Source organism: Harpia harpyja, chromosome Z (genome assembly GCF_026419915.1).
Source record: "Harpia harpyja isolate bHarHar1 chromosome Z, bHarHar1 primary haplotype, whole genome shotgun sequence".
Taxonomy (NCBI): domain Eukaryota; kingdom Metazoa; phylum Chordata; class Aves; order Accipitriformes; family Accipitridae; genus Harpia; species Harpia harpyja.
The window spans coordinates 98,620,763-98,638,191 of NC_068969.1; the positions used below are offsets into that span (position 1 = coordinate 98,620,763).

Genomic DNA, 17,429 nt, shown 5'->3' on the forward strand with positions numbered 1-17,429 from the left:
GGTGAGCTCATCCAGAGGCTGCATGTTCTTGTGGGCAGCAGCCTATTAATCCTGCACAGTGTTTACACAAGGGGTTGGGGCACACATTGTGTTACTGCTCAGACCAGTCATGCGGCACCGACTAAACCCCAAGATGAAGATGGAATTTTTAAGCTGTTCCCTCCAAGGCAACTATTTTGTAGCATGCATTTAAAGTGACATACAGCATAATCTGAACAGGATGCTACTAGTAATTTAAAAAGACTGCCATTAATTGTTGATAAACAAGAGGTTTTCATTATGTTTGGTCTTTTGGAGCCGGAGAAGTGCCTTAAATGTTCCAGAACCATGCACAAGTGTAGCCAGAGACTACCGTATACCAGGGAGCCCACCTCTGTGGATTCATGGGCTCCTTATCTGCAGCTTTGTGGATTTTATTGGTACCAAGGATTAAATCAACTGTTGACTGCTGCGAGTGTGAAAAGTATCTGCCAGTCAGGCCTGTTTTTAGCTGGGATAGAGCTAATGTTCTTCCTAGTAGCCGGTACAGTGTTATGTTTTGGATTTAGCATGAGAAGAATGTTGATAACGTACTGATGTTTTCAGTTGTTGCTAAGTAGGGTTTAGACTAAGTCAAGGATTTTTCAGCTTCTCATGCCCAGCCAACAAGAAGGCCGGAGGGGCACAAGAAGTTGAGAGGGGACACAGCTGCGGCAGCTGACCCAAACTGGCCAAAGGAATATTCCATACCATGTGGTGTCATGCCCAGTATATAAACTGGGGTGAGTTGGCTGGGGAGGGATCGTTGCCCGGGAACTAACTGGGCAATGGTCGGCAAGTGGTGAGCAATTGCATTGTGCATCACTTGTTTTGTATATTCCAATCCTTTTATTATTATTATTGTCATTTTATTATTGTTATTATTATCATTATTAGTTTCTTCCTTTCTGTTTTGTTAAACTGTTGTTAACCCACGAGTTTTACTTTTTTCTTCTGATTCTCGCCCCCATCCCACTGGACGGGGGGAAAGTGAATGAGCAGCTGCGTGGTGCTTAGTTGCTGGCTGGGGTTAGACCACAACACAATCTGTCATGATTCTAGAGACCTATGTTAGTGTTGTCCTTTTCCTAAAAAAGATTACAGGCTGACATTGAGGTCTATCATTTCCTATTTGAAAGGAAACATTGTCCATGATCACAGCAAGTAAACATTTTGAGTATTTCCTTCTGAGGAAGTGAATGGGAAGAACATCTGAGTCTGGAAAACTGCACTGTGTTGCATAGCTTGTAAATCAGGAAGGAAGGGGGGAATATGGTTATCTTATGGGATACAGTTGTTTGGTGGGACCCTTCCTTAGCAGTAGCTTTGAAAACACTGATCATCATGTTCTACATATTTCATGGCACCAAAGGTGAGCCATTCCTAAAAAAAGGGTAACGAAAATCTTCCCAGAACTGACAAAATACTACTAGGCTTCATGTTCCAGTCTCCTACAGGATGACAGAATCAAGTCCACCTTGTAAAATTAGAATTATATTCTTAGATAGCAATGAAGGTTTGAGCTTTTGCAGCCTTTCAGTCTAATGGAAAACTGTAAATGACTCATCTACATGATGCAAATGTGCCTTTATGGGGCAATAAACCTGTTCACATTGCATAACTTCAGCAAGCCCCTAAGAATTGTGCTTACAGGTGTTGTATGTTTTGAATTGCTTGTTTAATTTACATCTGGAAAATGCAGTAGTACTACACAGAAGGACATCATTCTGCTCTGCTCCAGAAAACCTAATATTTTTCCCAGCATTACTGACCATAATCTACTGAACCTCTTTTTAATTCCTAAGTTTATGTTCCCTTCCCTAGCATTCCATGGCTTTTATATTACCCAAGGGAATAATTATTTAATTGTCCCCAGTGCCTTTGAAAAAGTGTTGTACGAGAGAATAGGCAAGTGAAGGACTGTTCTACCTTGGGACAAAACATTTCTGAGGACAATTATTGTTGTTCTGTAAGTGAATACAGCCCCTTATTTGGAAAGTACATTCCGGCTTTCCCAATAAATTATTAAGCTAATCCATCTGGTGAAAAACACAACAACAAAAACAAAACGAAAGGAAAACCATTCAGTACATGGAAATGATATGCTAGGATTTTCACCATTGCGATGTGGAGGAAAATCAGAAATATTTTTCCTTGTACTTAAATCATATTTAACATAAAAGAAAAGCAGAGATGCCTTGGGATAATGGATAATACATTTTATCATATGGAGGGCTTGCTAAAGATACCTGAATCAAAGCAAAATTGAATTAATTCTGCTACATTTTATTTGCTCCCAGGGACTCAGACAGAAATTACTTGTAAACTATTGCAAAGGTCTTTCTTCATCATGAATCTTTTAAATACCTCTTTAATACACTTCTTCTGGAGATAAAACTAATCATAAGATATGACATGGCATGACTTATTAGTCCACTGATACACTCCCTTTGGAGATATAATAAGTTACAGGCCAAACACCTATAACTGCCTATGTCATATATTAATGGAGAAATAAAACCTGTCTGAAAATTTCTGAAGGCCATTCTAACATAGTGTTAAAGCTGGAATTGAACTTACGAAGTATTCTGCTTTCTCTTTTGATATTCTTCTACCACACAAGGTTGCTCACATGTAAAGGATTAAAAAATACACCTTCATATTAAAAAGACAATTATCTCTACAAAAGTTAAACAAAAAGAGGAAAATAAACTATTTTGCTTTGCAGTTACATTAAAATGTGGAATAAGGCCAGGAGAAATATTTTGTTCCTACTTGTACCATTTTTTTTTATTTAATTCCTTCTTCTTTTTCCTCTTTCCTGTCATCCCTTTCCCTTTATTTCTGTCATCCCTAAGCTCAGGGTATGCAGCCTAACTATCAGTACGGTGTTGTGGATTTTCTGGAGAATAGAAAGTGGAAGAAGGAAATACTTCTGAAAAACCTATATCATAAACTTTGGCTTTTTGCATCCGAATCTTCTGGCTTTCACTTTCAAATTTGCCAAACATGGGACACTGAGGAATTTCTCTTCTGACTTGCTACAAATCTAATGACCATTGTTCATGGAGGGGGTAAGTGGAAAAAAAAAATCTTGCGAGCCTCTGATCAAAACATGGTTTTGAACAAGTCACACCCAAGCTGCTAAGGAGTTATTCTGTAATCACCTCATTCCTTTCCTGTGCAAGGGGAAAACAATCTGAAGTCACTGAAAGTCCACTGATTTCTATGTGCTTAACAATCCCCAAAAGATGAACATGGACGAATCAATTTAAACAGACAGAAAGTAAACAATTGTTCCTGTATTCCTATTCTGTGCTCCCAGAGAAGAGGGGAGAAAAAAGCCTGCTCTGTCATTTCTTGTCTTCCCCATTCAACAGCCATTTAAACACAGTTTCTGAGAAAAGAGACAGCGTGGGTGGAGGAGATGGTATAAACTCAGTACTACCTTTGGTTGTGCCAAGGTTCCCAAGCAGGGGGCTCAGAGGAGAGGAGAGAGATGGGATATGTCCTGGGGAGGGGACGAAGGTAAGAGGAACCGAGAAAATTTCCCCTAGCTTTTGCCTTCCATTTCCAGCTTTTCAGTCTCTCTACTCCTTATCCTGTTCTTATCTCCCTCTCAAATGTTTCTGCTCTGTAGCAACCAGATGCCAAAGCTGACATTCTTGAGTCAATAAGTGTACGTGTGAGAGAAGGAGTAGCTATGCCAAACTGTGGGTAGAACGGATTTTGTAGGTGGAGATGGCAGGCTGCAGGGGTGCAGGCCAGCAAGGGACCTTTTGTGTGCGAGCTGAGCTGCACAGACAAGGCAGGATTCCAAAACAAAATGTAACAGAGATGTGGAAATGCAAAAATTTAGGAACTGCAGGGTGAGGAAGAGGGGTGAGAGTGCAGTACAGTTGATTGCCCTCTGTACTATTTCCGTGAAGCCCTTTGGGAAGGAGGCAGTAGTGATTTCCATGCAGCCATTGCCCTGTACTGGTAAGTTCAGGTTTAAATATTTTCCCAAGATGGCACATGTTTTAGTAATCACCAGCATAAGGAACCAGGAAGAATTTATTGTTTTGTTTTCCTTTCTGTTAAATGTGACAAAGTGTTTTTCCTTCTTCCTCACAATATCTGGAAGAACAGCATGTTTAAAATAACAGAACATAATTGTAAAGTTGATGCTTTGTAAGTAATAATTTTATCAGCCAGTGTTCAGTACAGCTAACAGGGGAGTTGGGTGGTAGCTCACAAACCCCAATTAACTTGGAAAATGATGGGGATACTCTCTGCAGACAGACATATCCTGTACACCTTCTCACAGTCTCCTTTGTGAAGGCAGGAGCTGAATGTTAGGAGCTAACCTGAAGTAGCAAAAACTCTAAGTATTGGCCTGCAGCATATCAAATATTATACAAGATCCCAGAAAATCCTTGATTTTGGGAGGGGGAAAAGGGAGAAGTGAAAGGAAGGCCCAGTTTCTTCTGTTGCTGTAAGAAAGCTTTCTGTGTAAAATGTATCCCAGTGTCCATGTTTCCCCCTTCCTAGAGTTCTGCTGGAATTGCTGTTTACATACTCTGTTCAGCAGATTGTGAAACGTATGTCAGATACTCAGCTGGGGTAATTGGTTGTAGCTCCACTAATTCTGGTGGAACTGTGCTGATTTATAGCAGCTGGGAATTTGGCCCTCTCCGCTTATTATGTAAATGCAGCTTCTGCCATTAATAACATGAGGCTTAACAGCCACTCGTTAATTATGATTTCAAATGTTTAAAAGCTGTATGCTCAATGCTCCACAGTACAAAACATTCAACACGGCTCCAAAAAAGCTTATAATCAAAGGTTGTCTGAACCATGCATGTGCGCCTTGGAGGAGCAGAAATAATGTTTGTGCTATGAAGTACAAAACACAAGAAGTGGTTGTGGAGAGGAAGGAAGTGGGAAAGGACAGTGTTCAAGCAGCCTCACTTAATGCACTTAACTTTTGTCTCTAGGATAGAAAGTTGGTTTCTCCAGACTGCCTGAGCGGTGGGGGGAGGGAGAGCCTCCCTGACATCGCTACTTAGTGGCAGACACAGACTTATTTGTGGTTTCAGCTATTTTGGTTTTGTACCCCATTGCCATAAGTTCTTGGAATTGAAGAGCTCCATAGATGATGCTTTCATATAATTTCCTGTAAATCCTTTTTTTCCTCGCAGATTAAACAACCATAAAATATATACCATGTTACCTGTGTTTGCTGAGGACCTATATCCATGTTTTTCAGGAGGCTGTTTAGGAAGGCTGTGACACTCTCCCATGGATAAATGCTGTTGGACCCATCGAGAACTATGACGATGTCCAACTGTGTTTTACACTCTGCAACACAAATTGCCATGTAAGAATTGATACCAACAAGGATCAAATATATTTCACAGCTCCAGTTACTTCTGTGATTAGTAACAAATGCATATCCTTCTGCAGAGGAGCTGAACTGACATGTTTGATGCCAACTGTCATTCATCAACTTTTGCATTGTATTTTATATGGTTTGTGTTCCCTTTATCAGCAAGGCACTTTCTCGTAAGCAGAAATCTAAGAACGGGATTAGAAGATCAGGTAACTGAAGCATTTACCAGTGACCCCTACCTTCTTCAATGTCAGTCTATTCTTCAATTTTTCCAAAGGACCAGGTCTTTAAGATTTTCATATTACTAAATTGGGTTTGTATTAGGTTTTAACATGCTGTCATTATTTAAAGAGTCTTTTGGCCATAAGTAAAAAACATAAGCAACTATTTTTAGCTGTTGTGTTTAGATGTTACATAGCACTCTAATGATTGTTTATACTGAGGAAAATTCCAAAAGTAGCAAGAATTTAGGTTATATAGCGACAATGAAAACATTTACTTAACTTGGTAATGCTGGTAGCTAAGTTAATCAGTTCATACTTTTTGGTATGCCTGTGTGTATACATTTGTCTTGTTTGGCACTTTGTATTTTTGGACACACAGGAGAATTCCTGTGGCCTGTGGCATGCATACCTTGCACAGATGGAGCAATCGCCTCGATGGTTTCAAAAGTGGAGCTGACATTAGAGCAAACTCCAGTTGTGTAATGCAAACGCCCACATTTATAAGCATAAAGTGGTCCACATGCCTTTAAAATATGAAAAAGGGTGAAATGTTTTTGTTATGGTACCTGAGGAAAAAACAGACTTCTTTTAAAATTGGCAAAAAGTTCTTTCTTACCAGAAAGCCTCCTTTTGGGTTAGTCACTAAGGTTGTTCCAAGAGTCATGTTTTCTTTTACTTCCACAATGTTAGGAACTGAAGTAGAAGCTATAAATAGATTAAAATGTTAAGTATTTGGGAACATGAAAACAAAATGTTAAAGTATATATCCCTTAGCATGGAGCTTCCAGCTTCTAAAATAAAACCCAGACTGACACTGCTTTCATCAAATATTTTAGCACTCTTCCTCCTCCTTCTTCAACTGCAACAATCAAGAAAATCTCTGAGACTGGCTTTTATCCCAGAAAATTTGTCTGGTTTGCTGTCTCGAATAGTTTTCTTGAACCACAAAAAAGAAAAATAGTAAAAATAACAGCACGATGAAAGCAAGAGATTACTGTTCACACAGTTTTTTTTAATTAGAAAACAAACATTCATTTTTTACCCTGTCCTGCTATAAATGACTTAACAGCTTTTATATTTGTTACTGTTATGTTACATTACTGACATTTAGGTTTTCAAGGGAAAGGACGAGATAAAAAATAGCACAACAGGTGTATTTAGTGAAATTCATATTAACAGGGAGTCTTTTCCTGATTACATCATGTATCTCTTGACATGAGCAAGAAAATTATTAATATTTACCTTATTTATATTAAGATGCATCAGCCTGGTTCTGGCTAGTTACATTCTCATTAAAAGCTTACTGATGGCATTACAAAGGCTCTTGCTGGCTTTAGAGAGCTTTGGAAAGGGTAATCCATGATTCTATGCTCCATGGCCTTTCTGGCTCCATGGCCAGGACTGCCAATCACAGTCAATTAATGCCAGTCATAATAAAGTTTTGATAACACAGCCAAATGCCTATTCTAAAATTATGAGTATGTTTTCCATAGGACAATGAAAAGTTTTAAAATAAAATTATTTTTGATGTTACAAACACAAATTCATTCACATTTGGCTCTGGGCTCCTAAGTAAATTTTCTTTATATAAACAATTCTAATCCATATTTACTAGATAAAAATCTCCTAAGATCTGGCCTCTGTTATTCCTCCATGTGACACAGCTTTATTTTCTTTCATACCTGGTAAGTTCAGTTTTATGCAGGGTGACTGGTTGTCTCTCCCTACAGGGCATTTGTATACATCTCCTGTTCTTTTCTCAGGTTGGCCGACTAACGGTGAACCAATAAGGACCCTGCAAATGAAATAATTTACCTGAAATGTCTTGTTTCTTAAAAGGCACGAAAGTCAGCAAATAAAACTTACAGAGAGAGCACAGCTGCAGCAAGCTCTGTACTAGTACAGGATGGAGAGCAAGAAAAGTATCTATTATGCCAGTTCAGATACAAGCAAAAGCAGCCATTTTATCTCCTCTTTAGTAAGGTCAGAGAAAGGAAATGTGCCTATATACCAAATAACACAATAGAATAACATTTGAAAAAATTCCAGTGGAAAATAAAAGCAGTATTGGTGGCTGGATGACAAGTATTAAAAGTAATACAGAAGGAAATATCTATTTTATTTAATATCTCCTTGATCTTTAATATATTGTAGAAGAAAATGTTTTTTCAATGCTGGCAGATCAAATGCCAAAGGAGAAGCTCACAAGCTCATGGAAGAATTCAGTCTTAAGTAATGTGAGCCAGCAGTGTAAAATACAACAAATTTTCTCTCATTAAAAAAAAAAAAAAGTTATTAAAAGGGTTGTTAAAAGAAATTTGGAACTTTTAAAATGTTAAGGATTTTTATTCTTTGCATTTTTTTCAAAATTTGGTGTGATCAAAAATCACTATTCTCATATAGTACTTTGTAAGCATGACAAATTAGCATCCACTCCTAAATCCAGTTTTCAGCAGGAAACACTGTTCAGAGATGGACACTATTTTTGTTCTCAGATCTTCATTAGCTACACTAAATAGTCCAGCATTACAGAGCAGATAACAACTGGCTCCATTAAATGTGTACGAAAGAACTTTGATCAAATTAGAATTCACAGCACACACTGGGAACAGAAATCCTGCCATTAAGAGTAATAGTTCAATAAGATTTGCTCCTGGACACTTAGATGATTGTGAAGAGTTACTGAGAGAACCATTTCAACCTTTAATTATAAACTCATGAGTCCAGGCAGAAGATATTTGAACAGAATGATGTAACAGGTAAAATGTAGCCTACGGATTTAAAAAAGACAGAAAGGAGAATTTAAACCCAGTACACAGTCCAGCTTCTAAAAAAACCTTACTAGAGTTGCTCATTGTGACCCATTAAGATTTTTTTCATTAATATTAAATTAATTAATTCTAAAGCAAAATAAAATTCTATAAGTGTATACTGGATCTGACTGCTCTTTCAAGCTATATGCTGTAATGTATATATTTTATACACCAAAACTTAGAAACAGGCACCACAGCCCATCATGCGTCCTTGACTTTCATTTAACTGCAGAGAAGCTGACTGTGCTTGATATCCCATGGGAGGTGATCAATGCTCAGCAGGATCATGTCCCCATGCTGTTCTTTTCTCAGAAAGAAAGAGCCCTGTGAACAGAGAGAAGTGGTCTGAAAGGCTACTCTGTTTTTTTCCACGGGGATTTTTTTAGGGGACCCCAGTTTTATTCAGAAACAACCGCAGTCAGGTTCACAGAACACCTGTTGCTGAAAAGCTCTATCTGTGGTATCTAGGTAGCATTATAGCAGTTGATAAAGCATCACAGGGATGCTTTGTATATTTATTTTTAACTGTCAACCTACAGATTTCCTGCTCTGGATGTTGCTAGGCTGAAAGCAACTTGAAAACTTGACAATTGAACAGCAGCTCTGGAGTTTAATTTCAGAGATGTTCAGATCTAGCACGCTAGTTTAGATTCCTGTCTTCCTTCAGCTACTGGAAGAGTCGCCATTTCCAGCTCATATTATTTTTTGCTCTTGAAAAGTTTCAGGACAGTTTACAGCAATATAGCTTACTTTCCAAAATCCCAGCTCCTAGAATGGATACCATTTCCTGAAGGTCTAAATTAGCTCAAAGAAGGTCATTATTATCCTCCCATGACCCTCATGCAGATATATATTTAAACATCCTACAACCCAGGCAATCGAGAGCTAGCATTTTCAAAAGCAGGCTCTGCAGTTTCATATCTGTGAACATCCCCTATGGCTAATGGTGAACACTGTGTTGCAGTGGTGGACAGACTCTTGGAGTCAGAAAGCCCTGATGCTTGCAGGGGAGAGTGCTTGGGCACTGCAGAACAGTCTGACCTGGCTGTCACACAGCCACATGTCTGTCATCCCCTGCTGCTCGCAGGAGTCCCTGTGTTTACCAAGAATGTCAAATTACTGGCAAAGCTCTGGGAAAACCAGAGCAATCTGCAAAGAATGGTGGAGATCTCAGGATTCCCAACCTTTTACCATTCAATCATTATTTCAGTCCTCCAGCCCAGTAGTTAGCCTGTGAAATTTGTTTTTACAAGGGAAAATCATAAGCAGGTGTTTATCAAAAGACCAAGAAGCAATGATACCAGTAAGCATGCCAAAATGCAACTTCTAATTCAGGAGAACAACAAGAAGGAAAAGACATGTTAAGAAGAAGGCTCCAAGTCCCAAATGTGAATATATTACCAACTGCAAGACGTAATTAGCCCTCCAAAAGGGAAGGCAGAGTACTGTCTTAATAAATATTTTGTCAGGGAAATCTTCCCACCAGTTAAAAAACTCTGTACAGACAACCTCTGACAGAAAACTTTAGAAAAAAATACATAATACAGATTAGTTAGGTAAAACAGGAGCAATTTCACTGCCAATACATTAACACAAGGAGAAGATAAATAATGATTTTATTTGATAAATGGAAAAAAGAGGGCTCAGGCATAACACAAAACTTTCTCAGCTCCATCAAGAAAGGAATTTACCCACTTTGTGAACTCATTTATGTCTTTGAGGAAATAAATGTAGATATAAATCTGGATCTTTCACTCCCCAATCTTTCCAGGTTTCCTTAGGACTGTGCATTAATTTAAGAAATATGACTGACAGAATCTGACCCTTACATATCGGGTATACTTACAAGTAATAGCATAGCACCTGAGTCACTGAATACCTGATCATTTGGAGTTTCCATTTAAGAGAAGAAAAACAGCTTACCATTTCCCTTCCTCATTTTCATACTGTTGGACTGTGTACCCAAACATGTCTTCCAGAGGCCCACTGAAAGTCATGGCATTTTTCACGTCAACATTGGAAGAGCCGACGAGGTGAAAGAGAGCTTTAAAAAAAAAGTAATATGTAGCAATACACATAAAACCCAAGACTTTTAAGAAATCAAGGTTCAGTTATGACTTAACTGGGGGTACAAGACAGGGATGGAAAGTGCCATTTTGGGCATATTTATCATGGCTGGTAAGCTTCCTCACACATACGTACGCAGCTAAATTCAGAGATGTTAGCAACTGGACTTCTCTATCTAAAACCTATTTTGCAAGGTTCATCACTCATTTGTAAATCACAATTCAAATAACATTAAGTATTATTACCTTTAATAGTAAATAAAATAATTTTTTAGTTATTTTTACTCCTTTTAGCTCCATGCATTTCTAATGTAAGAATTTTACACAAAATGTTCCTTCCCTCATTCAAGGTAGTAGTTCTCCAGTTTTCATAAATTTGAGAATTAACTAATTTTCAACTGTTTGCAGAAGACATACATAGGAAAAGAATGAGGAAAAGCTTTCAGATGTATTTAAATTTAATCTATATTAGAGAAAAAAAAGCGCATAGTTTTGCCTTAATTCTATTCTAGAGTACCTGTAAACCTTTCATATTGGAAAAGAACAGAATAAATTTTTAATGCAACCAGATGCTGTTATCTCAAAAGTAACTGTATGTCACTATTTGCAGAAAACCAACATTTAGCCACTTAGGAAAAGTCGCTCTACAACTGTGATGTTCGACTATGATGAGGCCAGTCATGAGAGCAGATGTTTCTTCAGACTGATTTCCCATACCCTAAAGCTCACTGATCATCATCAGGGAAAATAGTGTAAAAAATAAGACTGTATAGCAAGTTTCAGAAAAATGAAGTATCTAGGTGAAAACTCCAGCTTGAAGTGATAATCATAACCTACCGCGAGGGTCATTAAGAAGCCAAAATTAGTCTTTATATATAAAAATAAGGCTATTTATCTTTTCTTTATTTTTTATTTTTTATAGGCATCTCTTCCACCTTTGCCCTGTTGAAGTCAGTTTCAAAAGCAATCACTGACTCTGCTGCTGCAGAGCTAGCTGTGTATTTAATTCACAAGAGCCAAAAATTCATTGAATTTGTAGAACATCAAGACTACTTAAAACCACAATTATACACAACTTTCATTTCATTTCAAAGAAGCATTTCATGACCATTTGCTGACATTTAACAGTTACATAAAAATACCCAAATCCATAATACTTGCTGCATGTCAAAGCATCTAAATAATGTCCAGTTACTAAAATACATCCGTGTTATTCACCATTGAGATGATGATATTCTCATAGAAATCCTGTTACTATAATTAAGCTCCCAAGTGGTCAATGCTAATCTGTCTCTCTCAGCATCTTATTTCCTGCTTAATGCAGTAAAATTATCACAGAAGACTATTTATCACTTAGTAGGTATTTCCAGTTTCACTGGACAGCAAAAAAGGAAAACTTTCATTTGTGTTATTTTAGTTTTTCTTTCCTGCAGTCAGAGTCAGGAAATATAAAGAAGTGAAAAAACTAAAACAGAGTTTATTTTTATTCTTTAGAAAAGATTCATTGCAAATGATAAGAAAAAATTCATGGCTGACAGTCTGATGGGAAATAATTTGCCGGAAAAGTAATCCATGCATCTTTTGTCTTCCTTAAACACTTATGTTTAAAGAAATTCTGCTATGACTCTTCATGTGCAATAGGTGTTTTCCTCCCCTACTCTCGGTCATCAAAGCATAATTAAAATCAGCAAAATCGATTTTTAAAAATTCAGATGAGTTATCACTGGTTCAAATCTTCTTTTGTTAAATTTCAAAGTAAAAATAATTGCTATTATTATTTTTGACAACATGTGTGGGATTCAGACCACATCATTTAGGCTCCCAACCTACCTTCTAGACAATGATAAGGTTCTAATGAGATTGCCTGCTAAAGTAAGTGTCTAAGTCCATTATTTAGTTGAAGAAGAGAGGTAGATGCTAAATCTATCCATGTCGACTTGCCTCTTAAAGATCTCCAGAAGTCTGTTCACTTTAGCCCCTGAGAAAGATGGACAGAACATCCTCCTAGAGGTCTTCAGAGGCATGTTTTTCCCTTTTTCTCACTTTATGATGATATTTAAAACATATTATGATATGAAATATTAAAGGCCACAGATTCCAGTTCATTTCTTCCAATTTACTTTCTCTTAAAGCTGCCTATGGTTACATGTGCACTCTGTGCTCTGTACACTCCATCATGATATCCTCCATCATCATGCCATCACCCGCTGATAGACAAGGAATTTCTTCACAATGATGCAGTATTGATAACTATTGTGATTTTTACTGTGTATTCACTATACTAAATGGTCTTGAAGTTTCCTGAATCTGTTATGCGATATACTCAAATCTCATGATATTAACAAATACACTTCTAATCCCTGTAGCTATAACAGAAAGTTTGAAAATGTGAAATGCTAAACCAAGCAAACTAGAAGAGGAATAAAAAATGCCAGCTATTTGCTACTAATCTCCCAAATCCGTGACTCTGACTGAGGTCAAATTAGAACCAGCAATAATAATAAATGTTCTTCTAAAAAATAAAGCTAGAGGAATCAAAAGAAGCTAGATGGGCCAGACTGGTCAGAAATAAAAAGGAGGTGACTCCACACAGCAGGGAATAGACCTGTAAACCTTGTCAACGAAGGATGTTTTGGATGCTAAATGTTATGTATTCAACGGGTAACTGAGTAAGGTAATGGAAGACAAAACCACTGCAGCTTACGAACCATTCAGAATGCACATCTGGTTCAGGAAATCCCCTCAGCTGGAAATATTTGGAAGCTGGAAGAGGAATATTATATACGCTTTCTCAGTTATTTTTTGTCTCTAGCTATCAGCTTACATGTACTCCTGCAGACATGATACTGGAAAAAACATGGTCTTGATTTGATCCAGTATGGTTATCCTTATGGTTTCTCATCTTCCTGTTCTATCTTAGCCAGAAATCAGATGCTCTGAAATTTGACTTCACACACAAACTTTGTGGTGTATTTTAATATGCAAATATATTACATGACCTTCTGTAGCTTCCACGTGCTATGAAACATCATGAGCATAATGTTTCTGAATAAAAGTAAGGGTCATCATAAGCAGTGTAAAATTAACTTACAAATAATTAATAGATTTAAAGGCATCTCATTACATTTTCCACAGATTCTGTAAAAGGAAATCTTACTAGTCAAAGATACGCTCAAATCTGCAGATGACAAATGGAAAAGTGGAGTTGACGGAGACCCACATTACACTGTTAACTAACAATAATCTACTGACTCATGACAACCTGGCTTTCACATTTTGTTTCATTTTTCAGTACAAAGAACATTGTACATATGAGCTGATGATTCAGAACATTTAAAAATATCACTGATTGTGACTGTGAAAGTGATACTTTATATTAATAACAATATCTAGCTTGCACTCTTCCAAACTCCCAGTTTCTGTCCAAGATGCATGCATTCTCATCTGTTTCTAGCACACTTGTATATATGAATCAAAAAGACTATTGGCAGAAGCAGCGGAAAAAGAAGAGCTACAGGGAAGTTGGAGAGTATTCTTTTGAGAGTTATGGGATTAAGGAGAAAAAACCCATTTTTTTGTAAGGTACATAGTATTTGACTATATACTCAACAAAAAATGTAGGTAAGTTAAATTAAGATTTTGAATTATTTCACATTGTGTTAACAGAATGACTGAAAATACAGATCAGAAATGCAGAATATAAATGTTTATGAAAGGATAAAACTGCAGTTCTAGCTTTTAACTTCATGTTCTACTAGAAACGAGGCACTGTAGAAAACCTGGGACAACGTCCCTATCACTGCCGATTTAAACTGAGGAGAACACTAGCTGATGCATGCAGCATTCTTTGCTGAGCACAGTTTGTACCTATATGTGAAAGATCAGTACTCAGTCACCAAGACAACAACCCAAATATTATTTCTGTTACAAACCTAGAGTAGTAGCTCATACTTGTCCAGTAGCCACTAATACCTTTTTTTATGTTTTATTTAGTGAGATCTTTTAACCAAACGTTCGTGCTGTCTGCCTGGTTATTCTGCCTCTAAACTGTGCAAAACTAGATTTCCCTGGCACTTGTCCACATGCATGTTGCCTGGCCACTCTAACCTTTGCAAACAGAGAACTGCAGAATAGGCACCCTTATTTTCCTAGAACAGATGGATATAAACAAAACCTGAACTGTAGAACAAAGCCTAACACTTGGCTATTTACTGATGAAAAATAGATCACCACAAATCACCCACAATAAATTAGATCATGAAGACTATTTAGCCAAGAGAAGAGAGTAAATTCAGTTAGGATATTTAATTTGTGTATGGTCTCTAGCAAACAGCAATTGCATCCTCTGTAAATAGTGGTTATTCTGAGAAATACAGATGTGTTTTGCAAAAATGGGAAAGGACAAATTCACACTTTGCATTGAACAGGGCTTACAAGTTGGCTGCACGCTACTTCTCCCCACCAGCATGTGGTCAAAGTGTTATTTTTGTTCTGTTTCACTTACGCTATAGCATTTCAGGTGTCCTTATGAATTCCCCTGCATTTTGCAAGAAGAGGCTGAAAAAAAGCAGGTCTATGTGCAATCAAGGAGGACAACAAAACAAGGAGAAATGTCTTGCAAAAGTATGCACAACTGGCAAATATTGGGAAACTCAAAAAAAGTTATTAGCAGAAAAAAAAAATCAGGCTACTTCCATCCTGGAAAATAAAAGAGGATAGAGAAATTTAAGCTGAAGATCAAAGTAAGATTAAAATGTTTTATGGAGTTCTCATATACCTGGACCTCTTGCAAAAATAATAAAAAAAACCGAACCCAACCAAAATTGCTTTAATGTCTTGTACAGCACATATTACAACCAGTGATGCTGTAAGGATATTTTAAAGAGCTGCAGACAACATAGGAGTGCAATACAGCAACACAGAACAGTGCATCTGATCAAAATGTACTGAAAGCTAAGTGGTATTAGGAAGGATGTCCTAGTTCATAAGGCAATAGCTGGTTGCCTTTAAAAGTATTTTATGCTGATATTGCAAAAGACTACCTGTCTCTGTTGTGATCTTAGAAAACATATGAAGCAAACAGCATAAAAGGAAGGAATTGGGATGCTGGTGACAGTTACTCAGTGAGAGGAGCAGGACTGCAAGCATTGGCTTGGCCTCCCACAAAAGCTTATTTTCAAAACAGTGGTGAATAGTATCATCCTCTGCAACTAGAAAACTCACTTCAGGAAATTGATACCACTGTGTGTGGGCATGTGCAAACCTGTGCTGCCTCTCTCAGCTAGCTGGAATCAAGCCCGTAGCAGAGGACAAACTGTCCTTCAGTAAGTGCAACACTGAGCCTCAGCAAATAAAACCTCCTGAAAGGTGGATCTTTTAGCTGCATCAACACAACACTGTGGATTTGGGTTCAGGGCTTGACTGCATCTGGCTGGTAGCAAGGGAAGATTACACATGCATCTGCTTGCAAAGACATACCTATAAAAATGCTGTTTGTGAAATCATGGCTCAAATACTTGAAAGTGGATTCTTTGCTGGACCAGCACATGGGAGAATCTTCACAATTTATTTTTTGCGTCATTTGGGATAATATCACTGCAGAATTATATAGTCTTGTCTTATGAAAAAGAGATTTAGTCACAGACATCTGAAGTGGAAGAAAATATGACGGCGTGGTACAATTGCCATCTGTGAGCTTGGGGTCCACAGTGTTCTGGCCTTATTGTGGAAGGCCAAGGAGGCTGCAATAGGATTTCCTGCTGCATGCAGTTCTGGCTGGCTAAATATCAGCACGTTTCAAATAAAGCTGTATATTAAAAAAAAAGTTTAAACTTCTGAAACTTTTTCAGTACTGCTTAAATCAAGGCTTTTATTTTTCAGGGCTACAAAAGAGTGCTTGTATAATTTTGCCTCCAGCATTTTTTCTTTAATCTTTAACCTTTGAAGAGCAAAAGACTGACTTTCTGGAATGAGACCAAATAATTAAAAAAAGAGTTCTTATTAAAATTAGGTAAATATCCTAAATAGAACAAGAAATATGTATATGAAAGTGGTTCCAGGTTCAGTAGCCACATGTTTTTCAAAACCAGTTAAATGCTTTGTACAACCCATTAAATAAAGCTTCCTTTGCTGGTTTTGTACTGAATAATTTGTACTGGAAAATAGCTTTATAATGCGATGTCAAGCCTGAAAATATACTGAATCAATGCTTTGTAATGTGGTCCCAAATGAGTAACACAATGCAACAGGCAAAACTTATGGAAATACAATAGCAGAGACCAAGAATATGTGCTGCACTTAGTTGACAGTCATCAGAATAAAACTATTTTGTTCAGAGTTTGGAGAGTAGTCCTCTCATTGGCACAATTCTTAGCACTTTGCAGTTTCTCACAGAAGGGAGAAAAAGCCTTAGAAATATGCAGTCACATATAGAAAACTTTGTGTGGTCAGCTACTAGACTTGTACAGATGCGCAGAGGCTTAGCAAATTTAGCAGCTTGATGTAAGTGAAACAACTCCTAGAAAATGTTTCAGCTTGTCTCCAGTGATCTCCAGTCCATCTTTTGGATGTAGTTCTTCCATCAACAATTAAGTCCGTTCAAGTTCCTATAATCTTTGTGTTCCTCTCTAGACCCATCCTCCTTTGCTATCAAAGACCATTTCCCCCTGAACATCCCACTATAACTTTTGTTTCCTACCATCTAGCTTTATCTATAAGCCACCAGGACCCTTTATCTCTTGACCTTTTTTTTGAGATAGAAGATATTTATAGTAATCTATAATTAACTTAGATTTCACACAGAAAGCATAATTAAAATGAACATGTATGTTATTTTCTGAAATAAAACCAGAAGCTTAAAAAGGAGCAAGAGATAATTTTATGCAAAAAGTGAATAAACGAGGACATTTAACCTAAAGAAAAATGTGTTCTTCAC

At 37.3% G+C, this 17,429-nt stretch overlaps 1 protein-coding gene across 1 annotated transcript in view; it reads right to left on the reverse strand.

Annotated features, from left to right (window-relative positions):
• ITGA1 (integrin subunit alpha 1) overlaps window positions 1–17,429 on the reverse strand; it is a 79,663-nt gene that overhangs the window by 39,448 nt on the left and 22,786 nt on the right. Inside the window, exons 2-6 of the mRNA XM_052776201.1 lie at window positions 10,353–10,473; window positions 7,299–7,411; window positions 6,233–6,321; window positions 6,026–6,140; window positions 5,234–5,361 (exon numbers count right to left, since the gene is read on the reverse strand). Coding sequence (XP_052632161.1) covers window positions 5,234–5,361; window positions 6,026–6,140; window positions 6,233–6,321; window positions 7,299–7,411; window positions 10,353–10,473 — 566 coding nt within the window. The remainder of the gene's footprint in view (window positions 1–5,233; window positions 5,362–6,025; window positions 6,141–6,232; window positions 6,322–7,298; window positions 7,412–10,352; window positions 10,474–17,429) is intronic.